The following is a 27,071-nucleotide window of genomic DNA, read 5'->3' on the forward strand; positions in this document are numbered from 1 at the left end:
AAATATTGTTAGAAGTTGCTTTCGAATTGTGGTCATGCTGCCTGCGTAGATCTCTCCCTGAGCGCCCTGACAGCAGGAATCTCTGCTGCTCCTTGGTCAGGCCCACAGCTACACCAGACCTCCCCCCAGGGGCACTGGATTTTATTTTTGAGTACGACAAGCTTTAAGCACAATGGCTGATGGTCAGCAAGCTGTTAGAAAACACAGGAGTTTGGCAGGTAGGTTATACCTGAATACAATATGCTTCGCACTTTTCTACTGTAGAGATGGGAAAGCTAAAACACACAGTTTTTCATCTTCTTTTGAAAGTAGGGTTACACAGTCCTGGCCAGTGGGTTGTAGATGCACAGCCCTAAGGAAGACTTTCCTTCCTGAATCAAAGGGTCCTGCCCTCTGTGGTCTCCATCCTTTCACCCTTACCACTCCTTCTGCTTCGAATGTAGACCTAATACCCAGAGGGCTGGGAACTACCTGGTAACCTTGGGTCACTCAGGCAAGAGGAAGGAAGCCAAGAATGTCGGAGTTGAAAGAAGCGAAGAATCCAGATCCTTGATGGAATCTGCCCGAGAATGCCTACCTCGAGTGTCTTGACATAAGACCAGAAAACCTTAGTGTTTAAGCTAGAATTAGGATTGCTATTGTTTACACCCCAGTTCACTGCCAATTCATATCGTTTACTGCTGCCTTATTATGAAGCACATGCTCAGTAAATACATGGATGAGTGCAAAATGTACTTGTTGCTTCTATGATGTACTTAGACACTAACCATCTCAGTGAAAGGCACTTCTCTAATTTCACGGCAGAAGAGAACCTGCTCTTACCTCGTGTACTCATAAAGGGCCGGGACGATGCTTTGGTACTGTCTTCTGATAGCCAGCAAAGCACCAACGTACCCACATAGTATCAGCAGTTCGTTTCGAGCTCTAAAAGAGAATATATTTATTTTGAAAGATTCCGTAACTTGAGGTAAGAACATTGCTCTCATATACAGTTATTCTACTTGTGGCTCTATATTTTGATGGGTGACATTTATAGCAAAATATGCTTAGAAAATTTTCTAAACTTGAAGATGTTTTATTCATGTTAACTCCTATTCAGACATGTACACAATAACATAAATTGTATTTTGAAATAAAAGTCTTTAAGTAATATTTAACTCTGCCTTCTTGTTTTTCTCTCTTCCTTGTCTGTTCCTTCATGTAATTTCTCCCCGAGTGATGCACTGGGTCGGACTGACTGATTCCCGGCATACTGTACAGACTGCAGGGGACGGCGGAGAACACCTCCTGCACACCCAGCTGGGGAAGCTTGCCAAAGTCTCACAGGCTCTGCACCATCTTTTCCACATGGCATTGCAACAAAAATAGCCCAAAGCCTCTAGTATAAATATATGTGGTCTCGGGATTTTAGTTACATGGATAACAATGTCCTTAAATGATACTTGAATTCAAGGATAGTGTCTATTTTTTAATTTCTAGCACTTTCACTTCTTTCCCCAACCTAGTATGCTTTGCACACATGGAGATTTAAGAGATATGACCACTAGACAGACCACCGAGGACATGAGGTCCAAAACCAACCCAAAGCTCCGAATTGGCCCTATTTGAACCAGGTGTGTATGTGTGTGTCTGTGTGTACATACACATAACACACTAGGTATTAGGAAATGGGACCACTAAGATTTACTATTTGTTTCAAACTGACCTCTGTACTTTTACTTAAGGATAACACAAATTAAAATGTAATTTTTCTACACATGCACGTATCTGTCCAAGATGATCTTATCTCCTGATCTGAACACCAAAAACAATACAGCCGGGACCTTCCCTGGTGGCACAGTGGTTAAGAATTCACCTGCCAATGCAGGGGACATGGGTTCGATCCCTGGTCCAGGAAGATCCCACATGCCGCGGAGGAACTAAGCCTGTGTGCCACAACTGCTGAGCCCGCGTGCCACAACTACTGAAGCCCCTGCACCTACAGCCCGTGCTCCGCTACAAGAGAAGCCACTGCAATGAGAAGCCCGCGCACCGCAACGAAGAGTAGCCTGTGCTCGACGCCAACGAGAGAAAGCCCACACGCAGCAAGCAAGACCCAACGCAGCCAAAAATAAATTAATTTAAAAAAACAAAATACAATACAGCCATTCCGAAACATTACGTAAGCTCAGTTACGCATTTTGGAGGAAAAGTACTCACTCAGTACATGTATGCAGGAGTAATTTTTCAGTACGAACATAACTCAGTAGGTCAAGAACGGGGTAAATGGTATCCAAAGTCCAATTTGAACTACTGATGGATCCTGGCAAAATAAAACCAAATAAAAGATTCTCTAAATAACAGGATTAAAACTTGTTCATCCAATTTTTAACTTATGTGATTGATTCTTTTCTGGTCAACGCTATCTACTTCTTTATTTTCTAGATCACAGTCAGGTCCCGATACCAAACACTCAGCAATCTCTTTCCTCTTTAAATTCAGGACAGCTAGTGCTTGGTTTTAAGCCTTTTTAGCAATATGAATGAAAATACCAAATAAAAGAGTAGATTTTAAATTATACTACCAACTGAACACGTACCTTTGATGAAGTCAATACCAATAGGAAGGGCTTTCTCAGGTTCTTGACTTAACAAGTAATACTTTATAGTTTCAAATATATTGCCATCGGCATGGGCTGTCTCAGCTAATTGCATACATTCTTCTACTGTGGGTAGCTTGCACTAGAAAATAATTGGTTTGATGACACCGTTACTAAAATTTATAGGGATAAAAGCAATAGTATTAAGTGCTAAATGTTTCCAATATGCCTCCTTATTGAAGTTGCTGAGAACAGATGTAAATGAAATAATTTGTACTAAAAGCATACACTTATGGGAATATCTTTAAGATCTAGTAACAATAAATAGGGTATTACCTAACGAGTCAGTAGTTTTAATCACACAAATACCTAATAAAAGAGGTGAAAGTAGGGCTTCCCTGGTGGCGCAGTGGTTGAGAGTCCGCCTGCCGATGCAGGGGACGCGGGTTCGTGCCCCGGTCCGGGAAGATCCCACATGCCGCGGAACGGCTGGGCCCGTGAGCCATGGCCGCTGAGCCTGCGCATCCGGAGCCTGTGCTCCGCAATGGGAGAGGCCACAACAGTGAGAGGCCCGCGTATCGCAAAAAAAAAAAAGCAAACAACAACAACAAAAAACCCCCCAAAGAGGTGGAAGTAAATTGTCCTGATTGTGATACTAGAATTAGTACCTGCAAATGTAATTGAGCAGGAAATGCTGAAATTAGTTACTTTAGAACAAATATACTGACCAGTCTCAAAAACTACATTAAATGTAGAAAACATAAAAGGTGCATGCTTACGTGTTCTCTACACAGTGATTTACTTTCACTTGGCCTTGAGACAAAGCAACTTTATTTCGAGTAGGACAAGCTCTCAACGTTTTTAGCTTTGACATTCCGAAATGCCACAAAGTGGAGATCTGAGTCTATGAATTCATTACTGTAAAATGAAAAGCAACACTCCCAATCTTTTCAAATAATGATTTTTTCTGTTAAAACTGAGAGTCTACTCCACCTTCATGTAAGTTTTTCTGCTTCCATAACGTAGACAGGAATTAAGTTATAAATTAGTAACTTAATAACTCAAATCAATATTTTAACTTAAGTTATAAATTAATTTTAGATAAAATTCTGACTTGTTCATGATATTTGCAGTTTAGGTGTTGAGGTTTGTTGGTTTGTTTCTAAGCAACACAGGCATAGTTTACTGCTGTCTTACTAGTCTTTGGCAACCACTGAGACAGAGCTTCCGCCGCAAAAAATATTTTGTGCTGTGACCGCAGATGATGTGGTTCATCCACAGTTAGGTCATCTGTCTCCTCTCCTTTGAGATTTGTCACTCTATTTCCTTCTCACTATTTTTTACACCCCCGTAAGTTACTAAAATGGTTTATTCAATTTGCTTATTCCACAGCTTCATATTTTCTGTTGTTTAAAATTTAAGTAAACTGAATATTTTAGATCCCTCAAACTCTCCCAAAAAAATTACAACAAACTAAACTAAAAGAGCTCTCATGTATGTGACATTTCATATTGTTTCCCCATGTTTATTCACTGAATGCCAGTTATTTACTGAGCAACTACTATGTGCTAGGAACTGTGCCTGGTTAGAAAGAAAAAAGTTTCTTCACTTTGCTATATGCTCTGAGAGTAGAGGGAATTAGCAAATGGTTCCCACTGAAATTTCATTCTGACACCGAATATGATAAGAGTAGGTTGATCATTCCTGTAATTCTTATCCTATCTTAAAATTCTAAAAGCTATATAACTTAATATTTAAATATAATTTTTAAGGGAGTTCCCTGGTGGCCTAGTGGTTAGGATTTTGGGCTTTCACTACCATGGCCCAGGTTCAGTCCCTGGTTGGTGAGCTGAGATCCCGCAAGTCACATGGCACAGCCAAAATATACTGTAATTAGTACAATCTCCCTATTGTTGAACATTTTGATTGCTTTTGTATGTAATCTTGGTATATAAATTCCTGTATTCGTAATGGAGCATTTTTAAAAAGCACTTTAGAATAAGCATGCCAATTTTATTATACTTCACTAATTCTTTTAAAGATCTTAAACTGCCTATTTTTAAAGTTAGCATAGGGCTTCCCCGGTGGCACAGTGGTTGAGAGTCCACCTGCCAATGCAGGGGACACGGGTTCGTGTCCCAATCCGGGAAGATCCCACATGCTGCGAAGCGGCTGGGCTTGTAGAGCCATGGCCGCTGAGCCTGCGCGTCCGCAGCCTGTGCTCCGCAGCGCGAGGGGCCACAACAGCGAGAGGCCCGTGTACCACCAAAAAATAAAAATAAAATAAAAAAAAAAAAGTTAGCATACATGTACCTTAAGATGCAAAGTGGAAAGGGCTTGGGATGTGAAGTTACAAACGTTGAAGTTCTCACCCCACCGTTAACTAGTTAAAAGTTCCGGACTTCCCTGGTGGCGCAGTGGTTGAGAGTCCGCCTACCGATGCAGGGGACACAGGTTCATGCGCCGGTCCGGGAGGATCCCATATGCCGCGGGGCGGCTGGGCCCGTGAGCCATGGCCGCTGAGCCTGCACGTCCGGAGCCTGTGCTCCGCAACGGGAGAGGCCGCAACAGTGAGAGGCCCGCGTACCGCAAAAAAAAAAAAAAAGTTCCTTACCTTCTCTGAGTTCACTTTCTTTATAAATTAGGAACAGTATCCCCTGCTTTTCAGGGTTTCATGAGAATTAAGTAACAACAGATGTGAAAATTTAGAACAGTTCCAAACGTATAGTAGAAACTCAATAAATGTTCTTCCTTATTGTTATAATTTTTGTTGTATTTATGAGGGGATTCTGACGGGACCGTATATTCATTTCTCTGTGTGCGTCACTATTTGACCAAACCTAAAGCTAATGAAATCACAGCACTGCACTTCAAAGTAGAATACTTAATATCGTCAGCATACCTTCTCATGAAGATCATTTATCTCTTCGATACACCCCGGGTAGAAAGCACAGAGTTTTACTAACTGTAGTTCGCTATCAGGAGTCATCAGGAGAAGATCAGCTGCCAAATTCCTATTCACATAACAAAAGGGGAAACTTCCATGAGGAAGAAAAAGCCTAAAAATAACATTTTAGAACTATTTCAAAGGAAGAAGACTCATTACACCTCCCTTGCTTTTCTATTTACATCAACAGTACTAATTTCCTACTTAGTTATGAAACTCCTCTAAATGTAGATTACAGAAACCAGAGGGCGTGAAGAAAAAACGTATTATGAAATTTCTAAATACTGAGCCCTTATATATTTACAATTAATTTTGTTATTACAGAATAATTCTCTAACCAAACTAAGTAGTATGAGACGTGTTCTTTGGAGCGAATTATAAGGCAGACTCTGTGAAAGCTAATTCTCATCAACTTTTGCTACACTTGCCAACAATGGACAACTGTACTTTCCAGCGCGTTGAAACTAATGGATAGTTAGATATTTTAAGTTTAGATGTATGGGTATTCTGCATATTTCTTAAACTTTAGGTGGAAACCAAAGACAGAAATGCGGTTTCCCGATTTGCTTTCTAAAGATTTAATCAATGGAATAGATCATTTTGAAATCAGACATTTAAAAAATATGTGGACTTTCACAGCTTTACATTGAAATATTTTGTATAAAATCATTTTTAAAAATCAGGAGGTGAGGCGGTTTTGGTTTCACGCCTCGTAAGAGAGAAATCACTAATTTTTAATGGCTTACGATACTATTAATAAATTTTCAAGAAAGTGACAGACATTCCGCATGACCTTAGAATAGACAGTATTCCAAATGTGCAGTTACAACGGCTGTGCCGTGGACGCTGAGTAAAGCCCCTCCACCTTCTTTGTGCGCCTTCAGTAAAATCTAACTTGGTCATTCAAGTGAATAAATTATTTTAGAAAATATTAGGGAGACGTTTCAGCAGAATACAGTGAGTAAAGCACAGGAATAGGGATAATTTGTACGTGTCAAATTCTCTATCATCATTGGGCAAGTAAATCTTTGAGTGTTCTTACAGGTTCCAAATTAGAGTAATTCATCTGTTCTTGATAAAAAGTATGACTTTATGTTTTCTGATACTAACATTCAATAGCAGTTTTTAATAATGTCCATGAGAATATAGAAATTATCATTTGCTTTTATAGTGTTTTAAAAAGCTGTGCTAAAATTCTACTTTAACTTCTATGAACTACAGACAGAAGTCTGACTTTCTTATCCTAGAATCATATCCTGATACAGAGAAATTTACAGCAATTCTAGCTAATTTTATTTACTTTTTAGGCTAGTTCACTGTTTATTGAAAATTCAGTATGCCAGTAGGGGAAAATGTGTGTATATATTTCTATATACTGATATAGACCAGCGAAATGATCCAAACTCTTAAATTTCACTATAGAACAGGCATTTTCATTTGCTGGCTTGAGTTATTGTTTTATTGTAGAAAGCCACAGTTCATTTTTTACACAGGTTTAAAGTATAAAATCATGAGTGATTTTGTACCTAGGTTATAGGAACTGTTCTCATTACCTTGTAGTTAGGTTTTATATAAACTATATAAATGAACTGGCATTCTGCAAAGCAATAAACCAAAAACAGTTAGTGATCATTTCTTAGTAAAGAGTTGGTATTCTAAAAACAAAATATGTGAATTTTTAATTGAAGATTTTAATAAAACTCGATAATACCTGTATCCAGTGGATGGAAAGCTAAAAAGAAAATAAATTTGAATACCGTGAATAGGCAATGACAACCAAGAAAAAGCAAACTTTTACCAGTAACTGTAAAAAAAAAACACGAAGTGTTCTCGGTTTATAAAATTACATTAGGATTAGATTTCACTAGGAAAAAAAAGCCAGATGCATGTATTTCAGCGTTTGAACTTTATCCTGGTTTCTGGTGCACAAACCTATGGCTATATAAAGAAAGGACTCTTGGAGGGAGTTAAAAGGAAGGAGAAGTTTGTTTTATATTAAAAGCAATAAGGCAGAGAGTCAGGTGGAAGATTTTGAAACCTCTTTAAAATTTAATATCCATGTTTTGCTACTTTTTACCTTTACTTTTTTAAAAAAAGTAATCACATTGTATTTGAATTAGATGATGACTTGTAGCACAGCGTCAGTCAGTCACCTTTGTGGGTTAAGTAGTGTGAGTTAGACCTCGTGCTTTCGGTTGGGTCTGAGCCAACGACCATAGTTCTTGAGAGACGGAACTGGGTCCTCTCGAGGGATGGCCTGCGTTAGGTACACTTAAGTCTGAGACTGATGGTGGGGCACCACTCCATCCTGATGGGGGAGGGAGCTCTTACATCACTGTACGATATGGGTAAAAATTAGAATAACTCTGAGATTCCCGAATCTCTCTGAAGCCCCCAGATCCGACAGGAAAGGAGTCCGGGAAGCACTGCTCTTTTTCTGACTCAGCCCTGGATGAGGGGGCGGTGTAGTGTGACAGCTGCCATAGACTGAATGTTTGTGTCCCCCAAAAGCCCTATGTTGACATCTAACCCCCGGCGGGATGGTATTAGGAGGTGGGGTCTTTGGGAGGTTATAGGGACATGAGGGAAGAGCCGCGATGAATGGGATTTAGTACCCCGATAAAAGGGGTCACAGGGAGCTCCCTCACCCCTTCCACCACATGAGCACAGCAAAGACGCAGCCAGTTACGAAACAGGAAGCCAGCTCTCATCAGACACCGAATCTGCCAGTTTATCTTGAACTTCTCACTCTCCAGAACCATGAAAAATAAATTTCTCCTGTGTATCAGTCACCCAGTCTGTAGCATTTTGTTACAGCAGCCCCAGCTGACTAAGACAGTAGCTAGGAGTGCAAACACCGGAGCCAGTTTATGTAGCTTTGAGTCCTGGCACGACCATTTACTGAGACCAGAGGCAAATCAACATCTACCGCATAGTTGTGAGTGAACTGTTGCATGTTGCATGTAAGTGCTTACGACGGTGCATGGCGCACAGTGAGCGGTAAGGAAGTGTTAGCTAGCAATGACGATGATTCTCATCTGTAGTGTTCAACAGTGGCGTCTGTATAGCTCCATCGTAAGAGCGGGGGCCTGTGTGCAGGGAGTGTAGAGTGGGGAGACGTGAAAGTCCTCATAAACAAGCTTATGTAGAAATTTCCCAAGGTTCTACGTGAGAAGACAGAGGTCTAAAATCATCTTTATTCAACAAACACGTGAGTGACAGCACCATCTCCTTCCTCCACGATGAAGGACTGTCTGCCCTGAGAAGTGAGGGAGAATTGCTGTGAGCTGGAGCTCCAAGTCCCCCAGGGACTCTCCCGGGTCTGCCTCTTACAGCACAGCCCAAGTTTGTTCCAAGTGTCCGGCTACACCATCTTTATTATTACTCTCCATTAGAAAAGTGACTTCATTTTCTAAACCTCAAACTAAGACCCAAGATCTGACAAGAATGAGTGTAGACATGCAGAATTTAAAAAGTGGGAATGTTGGGCTTCCCTGGCGGCGCAGTGGTTGAGAGTCCGCCTGCCGATGCAGGGGACGCGGGTTCGTGCCCCGGTCCGGGAGGATCCCACATGCCGCGGAGCGGCTGGGCCCGTGAGCCATGGCCGCTGAGCCTGCGCGTCCGGAGCCTGTGCTCCGCAATGGGAAGTGGGAATGCGTGGTCCTGATAATCTTAAGAAGTGCACATTTACCGTCTCATGGTGCTTTATGTGTTTGAAATATTACACGTTACAACTGGGCTACTTTAGAATAAGTGATGGCAGATTCCGCTACATAGCCACGGTAGTTCTCACTCTTAATTTGTGCTCACATCTTATCTTTATCTAAAACGGAGCTCCTATATTCTCCCAACACACATCTTATCAAGAGCAACTTACCACATTCAAAAAATGCTTCCATCACTAGGAAACTATTCTTTGACTTTAGAAATGCTCACCACGTTGGAATCATCATGCACTTTCTCGCCAGCAGCTCGAGAGCATAGTGGGTTGCGGGTCCTGCCAGCTCTCCAAGCACTGTGCCCACACAGACTGCCAACTCCAGCTCGTTTCCGCGAATCAGGTACGCCATAGCCAGCTTGCTCAATGAGAAGAGAATTCCTTCAGTTTCATAGATGCTGGGTAACATCGTCATTCCCCTACTTCATCTCATGAAGCAGATAAAGTTGTATTAACCTATAATCGATTATTCTTATAAAATACCGAGTGCAACATTTGTCTACGGTACTTATGTCAGGGCAACTACAGTTTTCAGATGGAAAAGCTGATAAAGGGACACAGAGCACATTTTATAAGGTCAGAATTTAAGAGTTTCGAGCCTTTGCTCACATTTTTGTAATTAATAACAGTCTCTCTGCAGTATCCTCAACATGTCCTTCAGTCCCTCTATCAGAAAAAAAAAAGTAAATTCGTAAAATCTTCCTCGATACTGTACAACGACTATCAATTATCCCTTAAGGCCAACATAGCTAAGGATACATGCAAAATAGAACCCACATCTTTACTTAATGGTTTCCTATTACATTAGAGGCTCAAATGAAAAATACCTCAAAAACATAACTTGTGAAGAATATACTAAAGTATTTATAAAAATAACTGCTTTCAAAAGTCAGGTATTCTGAGTCCAAGTCCAGTGACTCTTCCCTTTACCACACTCCTGCTTCTCATATATGATGAAATACTTAAAGTTAGGTTTTGACAAATATGTCTCTTGTAATAAAAATAAATAAATAGGTAAATAAAAGGATCTCATAGTCTGTAGAGTTTATCTGTGTTTATTGGGCATGTAAGCGCTCAGGCTTGGAAAGCATGCAAAAACCAGATCTTACATAGGAAGTCACCGTATTATTCCCCCTCAAACATCAGGACGTATCTTAAGAGCTTTTCATTCACATGAGCCACTTTGAAATGTACCTCGATATTATCCACAGCGAGGTGGCAACACGCGGCTAGGACTGCCCGGCCATCCTGAAAATACCATTCCGCCAGCTCTCTGCAGGCTTCCTGCAGGAGTCTAGGAAGAAAAAGTGTACGTACTGGATATAAACACGAGGACTCCATCATAACAGTGAACTGATGCCTTTTTATAACAAGCTGCTTAAGGGATCCAACAAGATTTAATTTTATATCCTTGGTTTAGGTAGAAAGCCTGATTTGGGGGGAAAATCAGGAAAGCAGAGTCTTTCTTAGCAGATGAGCTGATAAAGCTACCTGCTCTCTCCTGCAATTTTTCTTCTTTTCAGAAGAAAAGCCAATTTTTCAGAATTTCCCGTCCTACATCGAATAATTTATGCCTCAGCTATAGGGGCAGTTAACCTTAGAAGAATTACAGGTTGAACAGAAACTTTTCAAGATTTAGGTGATGACTGGAACAGGGGTGGTATAATGTTAGATCTTTAAAATGCCAAGTTTAGAAATGGCAGAGAATAACAGCAAAAAAACAGGAAGAAATGCGTTAGTCCCAACACATTATTTGCCTAACATTTTGTGATCATTTTTACGTGTCAAGTGTCCTAAAAGTTTAAATATCCTATTTCCTAGGGCAATGATAGGAGCTAAGAGAAGACGCAGAGGAAGGTAGATTACTAGACTTAAAAAAGGTCAAAAGGCTGGAGAATCCTAATTTCCATTTCTTTTAAAAACTTTAGTATTTGGATTTCCTTTTTTTTTAATTTTTAAAAACATTTGTATTGGAGTACAGCTGCTTTACAATGTTGTGTTACTCTCTGCTGTACAGCAAAGTGAATCAATTACACATATACATATATTCACTCTTTTTTAGATTCTTTTCCCATAGAGGTTATTACAGAGTATTGAGTAGAGTTCCCTGTGCTCTACAGCAGGTCTTTATTAGTTACCTATTTTATATATAGTAGTGTGTATATGTCAAGAGACCTAGATGTTGTTCCAGATGCTAATACCAGGATGTCGTGGATTTTGAGTGATGTCAGGGAGATGTTATCCACACTGAGTCTAGGGTGAAGCATTAATAAACAGCACATCTTACTTTTACTGCCTCTCCTCCCCAGCAGGTTTGATCAGATTTTAAGGATTTAGGTGCTTTATATGCAATTTCTGTACTGAAATGCAGTTTGCTTTTCTGGAAGCTACATAAGACGTGTGGCGGCTGTGTCTATGTGCCTGACATTTCCCTCCTCGTCTAGGGACGGATGCTGTGACGGAACATGACTGTGGTGAGAAATGCAGTTGAGGACACGAGACAGACAAGTCCTCTGCGTGCCAAGAAGGATGAACTGCCTTAAAGGGAAACCAGCCACCAAAAAGTATTGATCCCCAACAAAGAATGAATCGCTCACTCGTTAAAGTCTTCCTTGTAGATATCATCAGAATAAGAAGATCCTTTAGGTGTTGAAACATGGAAGGTTTGCATATTTCCCTCACAAGCAGCCTGGAATTTAATGCAATCTTTAGTTAATCTGTAGCTAACTGCTGATAATGGACCAATTTCAGAATATTCTTTTGAACAAAGTATATTTAAATGATGTTTGAAATTTATACTACGATTTGGAGATAGGCTTAGAATTAAAAAAAAAAACAAAAAAACCAACCCATGAACTCTGTTGTATCAACAGGAAGCTTCAAGTGAATGATTACTAGAGTTGTTCAAGTGTATACAACGTTCAACAGTGTAGAAAAGGCCAGAGTTCAGAGATGCCTGCATGTTTAAAGATCTAAAATAGGTTCGGTGTGGCCAGAGCAAAGAGAGGGTGACTGAAATGTCCAAGAAAGAAGGTCGGGAGGTGGGCAGAAGCCAAGCCATCTACAACTCTGTCCATCACGTGAACATGACCTTCCCCCTCCCACACGCCCCTCCCAGTGTGTCCAGCCCGTGTCGTTACGTGTTTGTACCTGTGCAACAAGCAGAGCTTCTTTAAGCTGACCTCTTGACATAAAAAAATGGACTAATTTTTTCACATCGCCAGTGGCTATGCAGTATGGAATGACATCATCCTTATCTTCCTGGATTAGCTGATCAGCTCTCCTAATAAAATAACAGCAAAGCTTTTTTGTATATAACAGAGTAATTTCAAGGTTCTCAGTTTGACTGAGATTCTCTGAAGTATCTAAAATTTGCATGAGAATCCACAAAGACTTAGATTTATAATCATATCACATATGGAGAACAAAAGTTTTCTGAAATAGTAAACACTGTTAGTACTTGTTTTTCCTTAGGAAACTACAAATTTTCATATTTTAAATGCAATGAACATTTCAGGTCTTAAAATTAATGTAGCTTAGCTATTAAAATAAGGAATATATCTTTCTGACAAGTTGTTAGCTAGATATGTGTGATGGGACATCTACTCTCAATTGGATTAATGCATATGTGGGTGTCTACTTCACTAAAGACAGATAATTTTAAGTGTTTTAGTGAGCACAACGATTGGCGAGCCTCTAAATGCAAGTAGCCTAAGAATCATTAAAAAGGACAATTCAAGACAATTTGATTTCACTGTTACTTATATTTAACAAACATGAAATTTATCTCTGTTTTTATTTTTTCCCCACTCACTGTCATCACTGGCTATGTTTTTGCTGTGCTCATATGCTGGAAAGGGTTAAGGAACTTTGCCCCAAGCAAGGTAGCTTAAAGAAAACTAATGTTCCCAATATGTGAGGGGGGAGCGGGGGCCTGATCTTGGAGATTATGAAGGATATACATGTGTCTGTCTCTGTCTCTCTACATCCATCACTGTCTGTCTGTCTGTTTCTCTTTTCCTGTTTTATGTCCCCATTACTTTCTCAATGACCAACCTCGTTAATTCCACTCTTAACATTTAATCTCAGTTTTACTGAAAACTAATCTGGAATATCTAATTTATGCTGGCACCTGCATTAAACTCCATTTCAACTGCCAACCTTTGGGTGGGTGCAGTAGACACTTTTTTATTTAATAATAAAACAACAATTTTATTATTGTTTGCCTAGATCACTGTTAACAGTCTCCAGTTCATGGGGTCATTGGAGTTTTCCCTAACAACCAGGCTTTTACCATCTGACCCTGATTTCCCTGTTATAGCTGTTTAGAAACAATATTCTCTTCCTGGGCATTTAGAAGTAGGACTGAGACACTGCCGATCAATCTTTCTGAATGGCTGGATGCATAAAACATGAACGTAGGAGTTGCAGGGAGATGATTTTCTGGCCACCATGTGAACTAAGGAGCAGAGAAAATCAGGCGTTGGTTTTCAAAGATAAATGAAAAAGACTGTTGTTTCTTAGGTTGAAACAAAATTGTTTTGTGAAATAAATACCCTCTGCTAACCTGACTTTATTAAGGTTTCAGTGGGAGCAGTGACATTTACAATCGTGTAGTAATTGTACACACAACAGAAGACACATGAACTTAGAATGACTTTGGATTCTCAGAGCTTAGTCTAAGGAGCCTGCAGTCTGAGGGCTGGAGCTAGCTATTGCTTACTTATTTGGGGAGAGTAGGTGCTGGGGAATGGTCCACTTTCCCACGGCTAATGCGTTAATCCTTCTGTATTTCATGCTTAGTCTCTGATTGATTTTATGGGTACACGTGAGTTACAGTTGAATTTTTTTCTAAACCCTGTCCCGTGAAACGAAAACCAAACTTCATTTTTAATGCCAGAAGCAAGGTAATTACTCATTAAATAGTCTTCTATGGTAACTGGCACGTAGTGAGCACTAAATATCTGTGGAACGAATGAACAGAACAGAACAGAGAGCAGTCTCTGTTTCCCCCTCAGAAGATACGTGGTGGAAGCCCTAATCCACAGTACCTGTGAGTGTGACTTCATTTGCTGATATAATTAAGTTAAGACGGGGTTGTACTGGATTAGGGTAAACTCTAAATCTGTTATGACTGGTATCCTTATTAAAAAGGGGGAATTTGGACCCAGAGACGCACGGGGGATAATGCCACGTGAAGACTTAGCAGAGCCTGCAGTGCCAAGGGCTGTCGGTAACCACCAGAAGCCAGGGGGAGAGCACAGACCTGATTCCTTCTCAGAACCTCCAGCAGGAAGCAACACTGCTGACAACTTGCTAGCCGTGAGAGAATACATTTCTGTTGTTCTAAGCACTCAGTTTGTGGTCCTTTCTTATGGCAGCCCTAGGAGACCAATACACCTCAGAAGAAATCTTGTTTGTTTATTACATTCTAGAACAGGGACATCCGGTTAACCTTGTTCAGTGGTAAAACCCTTCTTCATCATCAGAACTACCTTGTATACATGCAGAGGACATGGCAGGAATTAGTGTCCACAGAGAGAATTTCTGAGATTATTTATAGAATGACTATTTCACAAACTTTGCTAACCTTCAAGAAATCTTACCACTTATATTTCAATAGCAATACATTAACCAGTGAGTATGTTGACTGATCTGTCATTTCCTCCATCAACATGGGGAAATTTGCCTTCCACCACTGTTCTTATCAGATGTCAGCTCAAATATAAGAACGCCAAATGACTTAAAACCGATTTGTGTAATTTACTGTATCAGGAGATATAAAATTCAGTTATCATTTAAAACAACATAAAAGTAAAAAATCTCAAAGGCTACTAGCATACTCATATATTGCTTCTATTTTAACAAAATGTAAAACATCTGTTTGGACACAGACTCTCTGCCTCACCTCTGCATCAACTTCTTCCAGTATTTCACAGACACCCCTGGCGCAACTGACAAGGCTTTGTCCCACTAGAACAGGAGAAGAGAAGAGCAGAAACATACCCATTTTGATTGTACAGGCTAACTCTTAACAGACTTTTTAAAAACTGAACTCATATTTATAATACAAGTTTTTATTAGCGTGTTTGGATTTCCAGACATATTTTTTGTATACTATCTCGTGCATTCCCTAGAGTATAAGTATTACCATAGTTTAAAATAAAATAAGATATATAAATTCCCTGATTTAGCAGGGAAAATCCCAAGCCTACAGAAAAAAAAAGAGCGGTGGAGGGAAGGAGGGGAGCAGAGAGAGAAAAAGAAAGGAGGTTGGGAGAAGGGGTAGTACATAAAGTATGTAGTTTGAAAAATATACTAACTCACCTTCCCACACAACACCAGAGTAACCTGGTCTATGGTAGTCTATGTTCTATTTTCAAAGTCATACATACACTGAAATTTTTATTTCACTGTTACTTATAGTTAACAAACACAGCATTTATTTCTGTTTTTATTTTTTCCCTACTCATTGTCATAAATTTTATTCATTGTAATTGATATTCCTGTCTTCATGTTTTAAAAATTAGACTACTACTAAAAGAAGCTCGCTGTTCAATTAAGGCTGATTGTGACTGTTGTCTGAAGACACAGATTTCACTGAATTCAAGTCTAGAAGGGAACTGAGGAGAAAATATTCTGAAATATCACTACATAAATCCAAACTTCATTTTAATGAAGGCTCTCTGAGACAGGCAAGTTCTACTGCAAATAAAGCTAGAAAATTGGTAATTAGCCTGAAAATAATAGGTTAGGGAATTTTTAACACTACATTATTTATAATCATGTTTTTTGGGGGAAATTCGTCTTTATTATAGTAGGGATGAATGGAAGAAAGAAATTGAAATGTAGATTAAATTAACTTTAAAATCACCAAGCTCTTTCAATAAAAACATGTGTTGCAAGTGAAAAGAATAAATGTTTTCCTAATCTCATACTGTCAATTTTACAGAAATAGAAGCTCTTTGTAAGGCGGTGATCATGAACAATTATAAGGACACCTATATTTCTAAAGGGTTGCAAGCACAGTTTTTTGGATCATTAAGTCCATTGATGAAAGTGCACAACAACAAAATTATTAGCTCCATAAGTAAATGCCTGCTTATCTTGAATTAAATTGGAACTAAATATAATTTAAAATTATATACACCCAAATATATAACTCAGAAAGATAAAGAATTACACTGTTCTACCAAATTTATTTATTCTTTTTCTCCTTCACTTTTGATATTCTTTCTAGAAGTGCCCCGTTAAAGAAGTAACTTTTAAGTCATAGCTTTATTTCTTCATAAGAAAAATTTCACACTGCTCCTAAGTTAAACATGTTTTTAGTTTGCAATTCCTTTTAAATAACATTTTCAAATGGTACACTTTATTATCTTAGATCAAGCAGTAATTCATTGTTTGTCTCTAATGTATAGGGAAATACAAAGGTGAGCTAAATGTAATTTTGATACAGTTTAATGTAATGTTACTGCTTAGTTTTACTTCATATTATTTATAAGTATTCTTTTTTTAAGTTAGTTTTTTTAATAGATCATTATTGGAGTATAATTGCTTCACAGTACTGTGTTAGTTTCTGCTGTACAACAAAGTGAATCAGCCATTTGCACACATATATCCCCATATCCCCTCCCTCTTGAGTCTCCCTCCCACCCCTCTAGGTGGTCACAAAGCACCGAGCTGATCTCCCTGTGCTCTGCGGCTGCTTCCCACTAGCTACTATTTTACATTTGGTAGTGTATATATGTCAATGCTACTCTCACTTCGCCCCAGCTTCCACATCCCACCCCCGTGTCCTCAAGTCCATCTTCTATGTCTTTATTCTTGCCCTGCCACTAGGTTTGTCAGTACCATTTTTCTTTTAGAGTCCTAATATCATGCTTTGCAATTGTAAAATTAATTAACCAAGAGCTTTTCAGAAATTATCAACCATGGAATGAGTCCATGTCATTCTAATCTTTTATTTTTCATGGGTAGGAGAATTTCTGTTGACCTAAAAGTACACATGCCAAAAAATGAAAGGCTCAATAAATCTTCCCAAACTGAATACTAACGTAATGAGCTCCCAGATCAAGGAACAGAAGCCCCTCCTCTCTTCCGCTCTATTTTAGTCACCACCCATTTCCCAAAGGAAACCACCATCCTGAATTTTCATAGAATGGATTCATCCAAACCTTTTTGGAAAACTCTGTTTTGTTGATTCAGTGCTCTCTAAAGATCAGAATGCACCTTCACCAGCGGACCCTCAGAGGGGGTCAGTGTGGGACTGACAAATAGTATTAGCAGGGGGAATTCACTGGGAGCAGATTAGCCAACATAGACTTTTTTAGGAATCAAAGACTAGAGTCGAGGACAGTGGTTCTCACAGGTTAGCTTGTTGGGAAGAGAAGCTGGAGGGCTTAGAAAAGCACCTGTCATTGGGCTCCATCCCCCGAGTTCCTGGTTCTGTAGGTTTGGGTGGGAAATGCACGTCTAAGGAGTTCCCAGGCATGCTGATACTGCTAGCCGGGATCTCACTTGGATAGCTACTGCTCTGAGGTATACCCCTGGTATCAGATTGGCAGAGAACCAACCAGACCTGGAAGAAGATAAGCTTGATATTTAGTATCTGACTGAGACTTGGAACACTGTGTGAGACTCCTTGGTTTTGCTTTAATAGCACATTTTACCTCTCCAAGTTCCACCATCAGCTCACAGTATCTCCGGATCTGTCCTAATCGCAAGTGTATTTCAGCAGCTTCCTTCAGCCTTTCCTCTTTAGTAGGGACACCGATACCACCACCAAATTTAGACATCTTGACTGTGGTTAGTTCTTGGGCTTCAGACTGGTTAAGAAGAAAATGAAATGATCTAAATTTTGTTATGCAACAGTTAGTGATAACAGATCATTATAAAAGCATTATACAGACACATATTTTATAAGCACTGGAAATTAAATATTTTTTTAAATCAATGCTTTTTATCTATAAAATTTAACACCTCTTTAAACACAATATTTTGGTGTGGTGAAGAGTAGGGCTTGGATATGCCTGGTGTGGGTGGGAAGAAGCTAAATCCCATTTTCCTTAAAACTCACCAGAAGTCCAGAGGCCAAAAGGTAGTGAGTGATAAAGTGGTATATAACTGGTGAAAAAATATATAATAAAAAGATAAAAACTCAAAATTATTCTAATTGGTTTCTATACTATCAATAGGTAACTGTTACAGTCATTAGGTGTTTAGTTTGTGATTTAAAAGGGTACTTCTTGGGCTTCCCTGGTGGCGCGGTGGTTGAGAGTCCGCCTGCCGACACAGGGGACGTGGGTTCGTGCCCCGGTCCGGGAGGATCCCACATGCCACGGAGTGGCTGGGCCTGTGAGCCATGGTCGCTGAGCCTGCGCGTCCAGAGCCTGTGCTCCGCAATGGAAGAGGCCACAACAGTGAGAGGCCCGCGTACCACAAAAAAAATTTTTTAAAAAAAGGGTACTTCTTTATGAAAATAGCTGCTTCCTATCACCATCAAATCCACATCCCTGGCATGATTCTCTCCATGGTCCAACAATTAGTCACCCATTGATACTTCATTGCAAATATAAAAGCTTTTTCTTCTTTCTGGTCTCAGGACTGGTTTACTGTTGGAACTGCGTATCGCTTCATGTATAAGGTGACTAGTAGTTTTGTACTGAAATTCATTAAGGGATAAAATATGAACGGTTTTAATAAAATATATCCCAGAATACAGCCTAGCAGGACTCTGAGACACAAATCAGAGTAGCCCATACATACAATCATCTGGTAATAGTGTAAAGGTAAAACATTTCAAGGGCTTTCCAGGTGACCTTTGAAGAATTTCACGAGATTCAACCTATGAAAACCATGGCTGCCTTAATCTGTTCCCCAAATAATTGATACACTCGTGATCAGTTTTTACTGAAGGTTTATGTCCTCAGTGTTCACTTACTTCAGTCTACCAACTCTAATTATATATGCAAAAAATAATTTTCATATTTTAATAGTGAAAAGGCAAAACAAGTTTGTGTTTGAGTACATCACATCTGCATATTTACTTACTGTTCGGAATGTAATCAGATGTTTCAAATGCATTATTCCTTTACAGTAGTTCTGAGGAAGTAAGCTATCATCTTGCCCTTTTATCACAGCAACTAAGTCCCATAAATTGTCACTGCCACCCGGAGGCTAAAAAGTTGATACAGAACATCCAAAGACAGAATAATGAATTAAAAACCCCACAGCATTTTGCACCTTTAAAAATGTAATGCAGGCATATCTAACTTGAAAAATTAACAGGATAATAACTATACTCTATCTTATTTATTGTTTCTGGTTTCCATTTGCTTTTTTTGTTTGTTAGGCCCTCTGAGATCCTTGCTGGATTAATGCATGCACCCAAATTGTCTATTGAGGACCAGAGGGGAAAAGCTTTATTCGTTGCAAAAGATCCTTGAATCACCCACAGTCCCAACAAATAGCCTCTATATATACAAATGTGTGTGTATAAGCACGTGTGGTATAATATGAAAATGCTGGATATTTTCAAATGTATATAGTAGAAACTGTTATAATTTATAAAACAACACTAAATTTAAAATCACTTAAGGTCGGTGGCAAACTTTTTTTTTTTTCAAACTTTTTTGATTACATATTTTGTTAGCTCAGAAATAATCTCAGCTGTCCATCACCATGTGGAAGATCACGAATAGTTCTTGAGGTGAAGAGGGTCTTCAAAACAAAACACGCGGTTCTGAAGTGCAAGTAATAATTAAGAAGGAAAAGTTGATTTATTGCCAATAATAAAAGATAATAATATCAAGGCGAGGGCCAGAACAGAAGGTAAGGAAGCATGCTGCTATAAAAGCAGACATGGAGACCACACAGCAGCAGCTGACAAGTTAGGAGGTAGGTCGGTAGCTGAAGTGCCCTAAAGGCTGTCAGAAATGCTACTGGTTAGTCAATGATCGATTTTGTCAGTGTTAGTAGGGTGGAAACAGCAAATTGCCTTCTTCTCTCTCTTTTTTAATGTCTCATTGCCCTCACAACTTATGGACCATTTGCTTTCTTACACTGGGATGACACATGTAAATATGTGATAACTTAATGAAAAAAGTTGTCACGATTCACTTTGGCAAAGGGGAAATTTTCACATTTAATTCCTCTAATACTTACTGATAAACATTCTGAAAACCATCTTAGTTTTTTCACACGAGGGTTGCCACTTAGTTTCTCTACCTCCTGTTTGATATCTCTTGACACTTTGCCACACAGCAGAGGGGGCATGCCTTGTTCTACAGCACAATCTGGAGAAGAGACACAACTCTGAGAAAAGAGCGCTTATAAAATCGTATTTAGAAAGAAGATCTAATACATGCAGAGTTTCCATACCAGTGTTCCCGATAATTTCTTCCCAGGATCTATCTGCCAGAATATTTATTTGTAAAGGAGTGATTAACGGCGTTAATGACCAGAGTCTCACAGTAGAGTCCCGGGAGCACGAGGCCATAGTGAAGGGGCGACGTGGGTGGCATGCTAAGCCTGATGGAGGAAATAAAGCCATTTACTAAAGGAAGCACTGAAAAATATGTTTTATTGATGTATACCTCCTAACCCTTCCACAGAACTGAAGTTGTGGAGAAGTTTTAATATAACATTTCTGTCTTGGCTGAAAACAATACACAGGTGTAAAAAAAGTATTTAGCATCTTCTGTAGATATGAACACAGAGTTGAATAATTATTAGAAAGCAGATGGCCCTGGATGAAAGTGCTGAAATTACATTTCAGTTGGTATGTCAGTGAGCTGACTGTCATACCCATGGAATACACAGTGATCCAGGGGTGGGTGGATGTTCTCATCACACGATAAAGAAAGACTTGAGGACCTTTCATTTTAGAATGTCCAGAAATGGGATTCTCTCCCACACTCAGTCCCACACTGCAGTAACTAAAAGGCCATTGGCGTAAAGCATATGGATACAATGACTAGGTTAGGGTTAACTGCTCTCAATAATCATTTTTGCATTCTTAATTTACCTACTCAACCCCATCAAGGTTTGGGTGCTACAAATGAGGGTAAAATCATGTGCAAAAGGTAAGGAATCTGATTTTCCATTCCCAACTCATTTATAGTAAAAAAACTCTGTACTATATTAAGAAACAAAACATTGCCTCAAATATCCAAAAATAGAGGTAAAGGAATGGCTAACTACATCATACCTAAGTTATTAAGGACTTCCTGTTTTACAACTTACCTTTGGGGTGATGGTAAGGTAACGGAGAAAAATCCAAGTCATACATGAGAATATGTGCAAGGGTATATGTGTGCCTGCGTGCGTGCGTGCGTGCGTGTGTGTATGTTTCTCTACAGGGATAGAGAGAAAGACACCACGGTGCTAACAAGAGTTATTTTCTGATTATTTCTGATGACATTTTCTATTATCTTCTGTGTATTCTGATACTTAAATAGTAAGCATGTATACTTTCTACTAAGATAAATGTTATTTCAAAATGAAACCCTGTAAGACTTCTTCAAAAATACTGTCTTGCTCAGAAATTATAATCATTAATATAGCAAAATTTAAAAGTACATGAAAAATACTTTACCGTATACATCTGCACCATGATCGTACACGGTATCCAAACAAGCTCCTTCCCGAGTGTCCCACACTTTTATAGTATAGTCCCAGCTGCCAGATATTAGTAGGTATGGGATCTCAGTATTCCACATTAATCCCCGCACAGGTGCCGTGTGTCCTCTAAGAACGTTTATGCATGCATCTTTAGTATAATCCCAGATTCGAACAGAACTGAAAACAATATTATGTATATAATACAACTTATAATTTATCTAGAGTATCAGCATATTCTTAATGGAACACAACGATTATTTCTCAGTATATTGAAAAAACATTTTATGTTTCAATATATGTTATGATTCTCTTCTTTTTAGCATATAAAAATGAATTTTATTTATTTTAAAATGAATAACTAACTAGGCTTGAGCCATCCTATTCCAATATTTTTTCCTTACTTTTACTGGCCATTAACCCCTGATACTAAATATATGATTTCGCAGTTTATGTGTTTAAAAAATTGCTTTCTTAAAATAAAATATCCAGAACAGATAAAGCCAAAGAAAAATATGACTAACAACATGTATACAGTAACTTAAGAGCACTCAAATTATTTGTGTAACTTGAAAATACAGCGTGTATGATGACGGGTATTATTTGAAAAATCAATTCGTATCTGTGCTTTTATCAATACAGGAAACACTTCATGTTTTTGTCAGTTAAATAAGTTTCTTGGTCTGTGGAATCACTCTCAGATCAAGTACAAAATTTAAATATAAATGGGTTCATAATACTACTTGAATCTACTGACTGTGTAGAGTACAAATGTTACTGAAGGACAATTTGAACTCAAAATCAATTTAAGACCTCCAAATGCCAACTCTGCTTGGACAATTCATAATAATCTTTTAGTTAAAGATTTATATAAATCTGAAAAATATCAAAATATTAATACTCCAAAGGTTATATTACACTATTAGGAGACATACCACATATTTTATTTCTTAAGGCATATCTCTTTCTGCTATATATAAAAGACTCCTTTCTTCTTTTTCCCCTTTATACCAGGGCAGAATAATGTGGTTACTATATACTACAACTTTTACTTGCACCAAGTAAGATTTTTCTTACCTAAATTTATCTCATATTCAAACAGCCCAAACTGTACCATGCAAATGTATCTTGTCTGGATATAAAATATAGACAAGATTTCAGAAACTTTCATAAACCCAGAAAAAAAATGTTATGTCACTCTCATTTCTAAAATATCTTCTTTTCATGCTAGCATATATAATCATCTTCTTTTATTCCATTCTTAATGAAAACAGAGTACAGCTGTTTTCCACATTAAATATGGGAACATTATTAAAAATAAACTCGTCTCTACATGTTACAAAGGTTTATTGTTTCAGACATTTTTCCCTTTCCCAACAGGTTTCTGTTAACTTTTTTCCTAATAAGAGAGAAATAAGCATCTATTGCAAGTACAATAAATAAGGAAATAGAAATCATGAATAAGATGCTAAGTATGGAAAAATTTAATTTACTTTTAGTTGGATGCAATTAGATACTTGTTAACTGACTACTTGTTAAGTACATGTTTAAAATAGTTCCACATACACGTTGGATCATATAAATAAGTACACTTCTATAAAATTACAAGCTTATGATGTTTAGGACTAGAAAATTAGAATCCAAAAATACATACCCATCATCAGAGCCACTGCAAAGAATTCCCTCCCTCAGAGGAGACCACTTAACATGGAACACTTTCTCTGTATGCCCACTAAACACTTTCAGTGGTTGATCGGAACTGGTGGCCACATAATAGACGCGAACATTTTTGTCTTCACAGCCAGTGGCTATCATGTCTCTGAAATATCACCCACGGCACATAAAAAAATAAAAAGTTTGATACTATTTGTTACTGATAGTTTTCAAATGCACACAGTTCTAACTTCTAAAACGAGAATTTTTTGCTTCCTTAATGAAGTTACACTGAAAACTTACATAAGTAAAAACATCATTTACAGCAACCGCTCTAGTACAGAGTTTCTCAATGTTTCCTTTCAATCAGTTGTGTTTTTATTTTATTTATGAGAGATAATGGCACAGTCATTTCTATACATTCTTTTTCAAGATGTCTAGATTCATAACTTTAGTATTTCTCAGACCTTTATATTTTGCAACTACTGGGTCTTAAGAAGGGTCTCGAACGGTCAGTGACTGAGATTTGCTTAATTGCTTGTAGGCACGTTATTAATTACTACATGCCCTGACCGTTGGTAAATTTTGTTGTGGCAGGGATATAAATAGCAATGCTTCCCCCAGAAGTGTGCTAGGAAAGCTCCCCGCAGAGCCAGGGTCGTCTCATCTGACAGTAAGTCACATTCCTGGTTTTCCAATTCTCTTTGGTGAGATGCTTAACTGCTTGATCCAACAGAATCCTCTGGGAATATAATACGTGGATCTGATCTTTTAACGATCTTGGCTCTAAGAGAGTGAGATAGCTAAGCAACTATTTGTACCCTAGCCGTCATGCCTGGAATACTGTTCCCAACGGAATTTGAGTACTAGGCAGACCTGTGGCATCAGGTACCAGCCAGAACAGTCTCCCCGAGGAACATTAACAACTGTATAAACAGTCCTCAGGCTTTAAAGGTAAAGAGGGGAAGTTACACGTTTTGGACCCAGCTGTTATCAAAACCTTCTCCAAACTTCACATTGTTGATTTTTGTCGCATGGGTTGTAATACCTATATTTATTTAACCTCACATGCATAAATACACCAGTTTGTAAACTGCATGCCAATCTATAAATGTGTCGATTGCATGTGCCCAAGGCCCACTGATAAACAGCCCGTTCCTCTATGTGGGAAAATATATTTTGCATAATACAAATATTTACACGTATACACGAGCATATTTCTGTATACATGTCTATGCAGATACATAAAGATAAAATCTTAGAAATGAAAAAATATTCAAAGAAGGTACATACAGATATCCAAATTATAAATTCAGAAATATCTTATGAATAAACTTTTATAAGTTCAAGGTGTTTCTCAATTATGTCCTAGGATGCTAAGTGGAATATAAATACAGAAATTAGAACATTTAGAAAAGATTTTTTAAAATAAAAGTGAAATTTTAAAATGAAAAATGAAATTTATTAGGTAGGCTTGGTAGTAAACACAATAGTTAAGTATAAACGACTTTTTAAAAAAAAAAGTTTTCTTAACCAACAAGGCATACTGCATTAATTTCTAATTTTGTTTCCTACCGGTCAAATTCTTATTAACCCTATAAAACAGAGAAATAAGAATGTGGAACTGTTCTGTTGATCATATGCAAGGTAATTCTACTCATTTTTATATTCAACAAATATTTATTAAACATCTGTTTTTTTCAAGGCATAGCGAGGGTCAGAAGCACAGTGTTTTGCTAAGAATATACTGCTAAAAACAGATAACCACTACTGATCTCATGGAGCTTACATTTTACAGGGTGAAGCAGCCAATTCACAAATAAAACTTAATTTTATGATGTTAAGTGCACCCAAGGCTTATTATACCATAGGGGAAATTTACCTAATATGGGGGTCAGGGAAGACTTTTCTCCAAAAGTGGTTTTTTGAGCTGAGAGCTGAAGGATAGGGAGAAGTTACTTATATCCGGCCCGGGTTGGGAGGAGTTGTATGGGGTGGGATGGGAAGTAGAATCCTAGATGGAAGGGGAGACAGGAGTGAAAGCCTTGCGGTGAAAATGAGCTGACTGGTTCAAGAAATCGAAAGCCACTGTGGCTGGATATAAGGAACAAGGGAAGCAAGGCTTGTAATGTGATACTAAAGTACAAAGGAATGGGATTATACAGGGACTCCCTTGTAGGACTGGCTAAGATTCTGCACATTATCCCAAGATCAATGAGAAACTGTTGAAGGATTTAAGCAGGAGAATGCCGTGCTCACGTCTGCGGTTTTAAACGCTCACTCTGACAGCAACCTAGAGAACACAGAGAGAGCAAGTGGTGACGAAAGGTGTGAATTCTGGAATTGATTTAGAAGACTTTTGCAGAAGTCCCAAAACAGACAAATGTCATTAGTTTAGTCGCTGGAGGGATGGTTGGGTAAAGAAGGATATTTAGATGGAGGATATGACAGGAATTGATGGCTGGCTGCAAGTGAAAATTGAGAGATAATAAGGTCTAAAAGAAGAGGGCTTCCCTGGTGGCGCAGTGGTTGAGAGTCCGCCTGCTGATGCAGGGGACGCGGGTTCGTGCCCCGGTCCGGGAAGATCCCACATGCCGCGGAGCGGCTGGGCCCGTGAGCCATGGCCGCTGAGCCTGCGCGTCCGGAGCCTGTGCTCCACAACGGGAGAGGCCGCAACAGTGAGAGGCCCGCGTACCGCAAAAAAAAAAAAAGAAGAGGTCAAGGATTTGGGCTTTAGCAGTTTGTTGTTTGCATTTTCAGGCCACTGAGGTGGGAAATACTGCAGAAGAGCTGGTCACGAGCTCATTTTAGAGCCTCTAACCGGGGACCTCCCTGGCAGTCCATGGTTAAGACTTTGCCTTCCAATGCAGTGGGTATGGGTTCGATCCCCAGTCGGGGAGCTAAGATCCCACATGCCTCGGGGCCAAAAAAAACAAAACATAAAGCAGAAGCAATATTGTAATAAATTCAATAAAGATTTTAAAAATGGTCCACATGAAAAAAAATTTTTTTAAAGTACCTGTAACTGTGTAATAAATGCTTCTGTATTTACTGGAAGAAACTCATAGATCCATCATTTTGTATAATATGTGATTTGACTCAGAACACAGTGTAATAAGGTTTTAATATTTTAGTATGTATATTTTACGACTCTAATATGGAAAAGCATAATTCACATTGTTTTCACAATATTTAAAGAAAGTTTGAATTTTTAAAGATAATTTATATCCCATCAAAGAGAGGTTTGAAACACAAGATTCTTGGAAGTGCAGTGGCTTAAAGGATCAATTTTAGTGGAGGTTTGACTTGGATTAATTTTTAAATCTAAGCTGATCTTTAATGCCAGGCTCTTAAGCAAGGCTGACCTTTCAAAACCATTCTAAGTTCCATGTCATGGGAAATCACCCAAGGCCATGGCATTTGCATTAGGTGGAGGCAATGGAAAGTCACGGGGAACAAAATACCATTGCACAGATTCCTAAAAAGGGTTCAGAGAAAGGGCCACGTTCCTCAGAAGACACACACAGATTGGACTGATTTCCATGTTTCATTAG

The 27,071-nt window shown here is 38.7% G+C and overlaps 1 protein-coding gene across 12 annotated transcripts in view; it reads right to left on the minus strand.

Moving 5' to 3' along the window:
- Positions 1 to 27,071, minus strand: part of WDR17 (WD repeat domain 17) — an 82,343-nt gene that overhangs the window by 6,723 nt on the left and 48,549 nt on the right. For 11 of the 12 annotated variants that reach the window (XR_004347839.1, XR_004347841.1, XR_004347840.1 and 8 more), the window contains 15 exons: positions 23,519 to 23,683; positions 21,842 to 22,044; positions 20,626 to 20,775; positions 20,410 to 20,540; positions 19,297 to 19,422; positions 17,916 to 18,071; positions 15,152 to 15,216; positions 12,394 to 12,526; positions 11,841 to 11,932; positions 10,438 to 10,537; positions 9,462 to 9,601; positions 5,481 to 5,592; positions 2,579 to 2,720; positions 2,200 to 2,302; positions 823 to 924 (listed from right to left, as the gene is read on the minus strand). Coding sequence is in view for 8 of the 12 variants with exons in the window: in XM_032618216.1 (XP_032474107.1) it covers positions 823 to 924; positions 2,200 to 2,302; positions 2,579 to 2,720; positions 5,481 to 5,592; positions 9,462 to 9,601; positions 10,438 to 10,537; positions 11,841 to 11,932; positions 12,394 to 12,526; positions 15,152 to 15,216; positions 17,916 to 18,071; positions 19,297 to 19,422; positions 20,410 to 20,540; positions 20,626 to 20,775; positions 21,842 to 22,044; positions 23,519 to 23,683 (1,920 nt within the window). In the remaining 4 variants the exon portion in view is untranslated. Of the gene's footprint in view, positions 1 to 822; positions 925 to 2,199; positions 2,303 to 2,578; positions 2,721 to 3,357; positions 3,497 to 5,480; positions 5,593 to 9,461; positions 9,602 to 10,437; positions 10,538 to 11,840; positions 11,933 to 12,393; positions 12,527 to 15,151; positions 15,217 to 17,915; positions 18,072 to 19,296; positions 19,423 to 20,409; positions 20,541 to 20,625; positions 20,776 to 21,841; positions 22,045 to 23,518; positions 23,684 to 27,071 lie in introns of those variants that run through there. The other variant, XR_004347842.1, reaches the window with a different exon arrangement.

The sequence above is a fragment of the Phocoena sinus genome, chromosome 21 (assembly GCF_008692025.1).
Source record: "Phocoena sinus isolate mPhoSin1 chromosome 21, mPhoSin1.pri, whole genome shotgun sequence".
NCBI lineage: Eukaryota > Metazoa > Chordata > Mammalia > Artiodactyla > Phocoenidae > Phocoena > Phocoena sinus.